This window comes from Carlito syrichta, unplaced genomic scaffold, assembly GCF_000164805.1.
Source record: "Carlito syrichta isolate Samal-C Ts95f unplaced genomic scaffold, Tarsius_syrichta-2.0.1 Scaffold135689, whole genome shotgun sequence".
In the NCBI taxonomy this organism is placed as follows: Eukaryota; Metazoa; Chordata; class Mammalia; order Primates; family Tarsiidae; genus Carlito; species Carlito syrichta.
Genome location: NW_007079785.1, coordinates 47778 through 52744, shown reverse-complemented (window position 1 = coordinate 52744; position 4967 = coordinate 47778). Strand labels below are relative to the sequence as shown.

At 50.8% G+C, this 4967-nt stretch overlaps 1 protein-coding gene across 2 annotated transcripts in view; it reads left to right on the top strand.

Annotated features, from left to right (window-relative positions):
* The first annotated feature begins 3217 nt into the window (after nucleotides 1–3217).
* Nucleotides 3218–4967, top strand: part of AAAS (aladin WD repeat nucleoporin) — a 15877-nt gene continuing 14127 nt past the window's right edge. For both annotated transcript variants that reach the window (XM_021708270.1, XM_008049491.2), the window contains exons 1-2: nucleotides 3218–3510; nucleotides 4131–4258. In XM_021708270.1, the coding sequence (XP_021563945.1) occupies nucleotides 3388–3510; nucleotides 4131–4258 (251 nt within the window). In that variant the 5' untranslated portion in view covers nucleotides 3218–3387. The remainder of the gene's footprint in view (nucleotides 3511–4130; nucleotides 4259–4967) is intronic.

Here is a 4967-nt window from a genome sequence, read left to right as displayed (position 1 = left end):
GGGGCGGGGGGAAGGGAGAGCAGTGTTCCTTCTCTCCGGTCCACATTATAGGGCAAGAGGCGGCCACCTAACCGGTCATTATAACATCACCTGTTGATGAAAATCCAGGTTTCGTGGAAGGGTGGTGAAAGCTGCGGGCGGGAGGGACTGCTTGGGGGCAGCTGGGGTTGGATGGCGTTCGTCGAGGTGCAAACAAATGTCGGTAGGCTCTCAGTGCTCTCCTCGATCTTTCAGCCACGGACTCCCCAAATTTGCCCAGTTCTCGTCCTCAGGGAGAGCTTTCCCAGCCGGGTTCCCCAAGCCACCTCCGGTTTACACCTTAGGGCTCTTTAAGCATTCTGTGACTTCTCAGGTGACAGTGAACTTATCTAGCAAATTAAACTACCCTATACAAAGAGTTACACCCTTGATGCTTAAAATGTGTCTGTGCAGTGTCTGCTGAGGGCTCTTGGAAATACCACCTCTGAGCTCCACCCCAGAATCTGCACTGTGAACGCGAACCCAGGAGATTACTTTTTTTTTTTTGAGTTGGAGTCTCACTCTGTCGCCCAGACTGGAGTGCAGTGGCCGCTCCCGGCCACTGCAGCCTCGCCCTGCTGGGCTCCAGCGATCCTTCCGCCTCAGCCTTCCAAGTAGCTGGAATTACAGGCGTGCGCTACCATGCCCGGCTAATTTTTGATTGTTATTGTAGAGATGAGGTCTCACCAAGTTGCCCAGGCGGGTCTTGAACCCGCGGGCTCAGGCAATCCACTCACCTCAGCCTCCCAAAGGTGCAGGATTACAGGCTGAGCCACCGAACCCAGCTAGAACCCAGGAGATTCTTATGTCCCTTCACATTTACGAGGTGCCAGAGGAGAGGCGAGCCACCTGCCTTCTCAGGTGAGGTATTTTCTTTCTTTTTTTATTTTTAAAATTTTATTAGCACCACGCTCTAACCAACTGAGCTAACCGGCCAGTCGACTAAAATTTTATTTATTTTTATTTATTTTTATTTTTTTGAGTTGGAGTCTCACTCTGTCACCCAGACTGGAGTGCAGTGGCCACTCCCAGCCACCGCAGCCTCGACATGCTGGTCTCCGGCGATCCTTCCGCCTCAGCCTTCCGAGTAGCTGGAACTACAGGCGCGTGCTATCACGCCCGGCTAATTTTTTGAATTATTATAGAGATGAGGTCTGGCCAAGTTGCCCAGGCGGGTCTTGAACCCGCGGGCTCAGGCAATCCACTCACCTCAGCCTCCCAAAGGCGCGGGATTACAGGCTGAGCCACTGAGCCCAGCTATTTTTTTTGATTTTGAGTAGGAGTCTCACTCTGTCACCCAGGCTGGAGTGCAGGGGCAAGCTCATGGCCACCTCAGCCTCGACCTGCTGGGCTCAGGTGATCCTTCCACTTCATCCTTCCAAGTAGCTGGAACTGCAGGTGTGTGCCACCATGTCTGGCTAATTTTTCTTTATTGTGGAGACAAGTTCTCTCCAAGTTGCCCAGGCTGGTCTCGAACCCCTGAACCCAGGCAATTCTCTTGCTTCTGCCTCCAAAGTGCTGGGATTACAGGCGTGAGCCACTGTGCCTGGCTGGTACATTTTCATTTTCAGGAGAATTTCTGCAGCTTTTTGTTTTTTGACCTGGGAATAACTCTCTTGGGAACTTTTCAGGTAAAAAGCATGGGCAGACACAATCCAAGAAAGCTAGAACTAGAATGCTCCCTAGGTTCTTCAATGAGACTGGCAGCTCTTGGGAGTGGAAACTGTCTTGCACATCTTGGAATTTCTTCTAAAGATTTATGAAATGAATGAACCAAAGCCCAAGTTCACCTAGTTGATGGCAGAGCTATGGCTAATAGCCTCTGACATTTGTTTCGCACTTTGCAATTTATTAGCTTCCCTTCTATTATTTTGTATGGGAAACAACCATGTAAGATCATTAAGACACTCTGCAAATGAGGAAACTGAGGCTCAAAGAAGTCAATAGCTTTTTTTTTTTTTAAGTTGTTTTTTTTTGAGTTGGAGTTTCACTCCGTTGCTCAGGCTGGAATGCAGTGTCACACTCACGGCCACCCCAGCGTCGACCTGCTGGGCTCTGGCGATCCTTCAGCCTCAGCCTTCCAAGTAGCTGGAACTACAGGTGTGCGCTACCACACCCGGTTAATTATTGTACAGACGAGATCTCACCAAGTTGCCCCAGCTGGTCTCAGCAGGCCACTCGCCTCAGCCTCCCCAAGTGCTGGGATTACAGCAATGGCTTTTCTGTTGTTGTTTTCTTTTTTGAGCTGGAGTCTCACTCTGTCGCCCAGACTGGAGTGCAGTGGCCACTCCCGACCACCGCAGCCTTGACCTGCTGGGCTCCGGTGAGCCTTCCGCCTCCGCCTTCCAAGTAGCCGGAATTACAGGCATGCACTACCGTGCCCGACTGATTTTTTGATTTATTGTAGAGATGAGGTCTCGCTGCCCAGGCGGGTCTCAAACCCGAGGCCTCAGGCAATCCACTCACCTCAGCCTCCCAAAGGCGCGGGATTACAGGCTGAGCCACTAAGCCCGGCTGCAATAGCTGTTCTAAAGTCACACATCTGCAAGAAGAGTGGTCCCCCCTTCTGCTTTAGACTTCAAATCTAGTTCCGGAATCTGGAGTTAGAATAAGATGGAGCTCACTTTTATCCTTAAGTCAGAATGACTGGTTTGGGTGTACCTAAGTCCAGGCTCTCTGGGCTTCGCGTTCCTCATGGTGTATGATTGCTGTAAAGATTATAAATGTGGTTATCCTTATCATAAGTGCTCAGGAAATGTCAGTTTTCCAACTGTCCCTACCTCTCATTCCAGGACGCCTAACTCTGGGGGCCCAGGGTTCTGGCAGGCACAGCAGTGCTCCTCCGAGGTCTCCTCTCTCTGACCTTACTCCTCCAGTTTTCCAGCCAGCTGCCTGTGACACAGCTTTTATTTTCCTCTGGGCGATCCATAGGTCTGGGAGGGTTTAATTAGGTAGTTCCCTGAATGTGGCTTATTTTGGGCTTTCTGAGCGCTGAGAGACTGAGTGGGAGAAGGTGTTGGGGAATTCAAAGCTGGGAAAACCAGTCTTCTCCCAGAAAAACAAAACAAAACAAAACAGAACTCAGGCCCTTCACCAAGGGTCGGTCCGGCGGACGTGTCCGTGCAGTTCTCCCTCCGGTCGCCAGGAGGCGCGCGAGGAACCTCCGGAAGTCTGTCCCAAGATCGCGCACGCGTCCTTCTTCCCCGTTACTCTTTCCTTCACTTCCGTTGAGCTTCGTGACGTAGTTTGTCCTGAGCGGCTACTCGTTCGCATACGAATCTAGCCCGGGAGCTAAGTGTCGGAAGAGTGGGATCCGGGTCGTCACCAGCCGGGAGTTGGCCGACTCCAGACGTCCTTCGAACTGGCAAGATGTGCTCCCTGGGGTTGTTCCCTCCGCCACCGCCTAGGGGTCAAGTCACCCTATATGAGCACAATAACGAGCTGGTGACGGGCAATAGCTATGAGAGCCCGCCTCCCGACTTCCGGGGCCAGGTGGTCTGGGCGAGGAGGGAGGGGACCTACAGGCATGGGGGGAGCCAGGGAAAATTGGGGCCCGAAGGCCGCGTGGTGGGGGCGGGGGCGCAGAGTCTCGAGGGCTGGAAACAGCCTGGCTTGGCAGGAAACTAGAGGGCTGAAACCTGTTTTGGGGGTGCGACTGGAGTGTGCTAGGGATGTTGAGGAGATGAGGGGATGGAGAGAATGAGGGCGAAACTGGGGAGTGTGACGGTGCAGGAGAACTGTTAAAAGGTTAGAGACGTATCTGGGAAGTCACACCTGCAACTTATTTTTTTCCGTGGTGTTCCTGGGAAGGAAAAGGAAGAGAAACATGTTTATCAAGCATTTACTATTGTAAGAAAGAGACTCTGAGTCAGGTGTTTTCTAAAAATGTCACGCGATTTAATGATCACGGCAACCATATAAAATGTTATTCTAGTTTTACAGATAGGGGAGCTAAGACTTGTTTGCCCTTCTCACAAGTTCGTGGAAATGGGAAACAGGTCTCTGGAGCCTCTTATGGTTGGTCCAGCCATGGACTGGAGGTGGCAGGGAGTTCAGCAAAGATCGGAGGATGAGACTGACTCACTGTCACACTCTTCACTTTTGTGCGGTAGTGGATCAATCTTCCCGTCCTACACCTGACCAAGGATCCCCTAAAGACCCCGGGGAGGCTGGACCATGGCACAAGAACTGCCTTCATCCATCATCGGGAGCAAGTGTGGAAGAGATGTATCAATGTTTGGTGAGGCCTGTAGAGGGTTTCCTAGGCCGTGGTTTGCAGATCTTAGAGAAAATGAAGTGGCTGGGTGCGGTGGCTCACGCCTATAATCCCAGCACTTTGACTTTGGGAGGCTGAGGTGAGAGGATTGCCTGAGCCCACGGGTTCAGGACCAGCCTGGGCAACCTGGTGATACCTCACCTCTACAATAATAAAAAAAAAAATTAGCCAGGCATGGTGGCACATGCTTGTATTTACTGCTACTTGGAAGGCTGAGGTGGAAGAATCGCCTGAGACCAGCAGGTTGAGGCTGTGGTGGCTGTGAGTGTGCCACTGCACTCCACCCTGGGTTACAGAGTGAGACTCTGACTCAAAAATGAAAGAAAGAAAGAGAGAGAGAGAAAGAAAGAAAGGAAGGAAGGAAGAAAGAAAGAGAACGAAAGGAAGGAAGGAAGAAAGAAAGAAAGGAAGGAAGGAAGGAAGAAAGCCACCACTCATCTGCCTTGGGCTGCTCTTCAAAAGGCTGTTTTATTCAAACTGTCTTACCATCAAAGCTGTATATCATAAACCATATGAAAGTATCAGACCTTATCGTGGATCTCAAGGCAGTGTAATTGTAGTTCCATTTCATCTCTAATGACTTGCCTTTTTTCATGTTTATGTGTACCGGCTCCCTGCCCTCACCTGATGTCATGACCGCTTAAAAGCTTTTTTTTTTTTTTTTTTTTTTGTT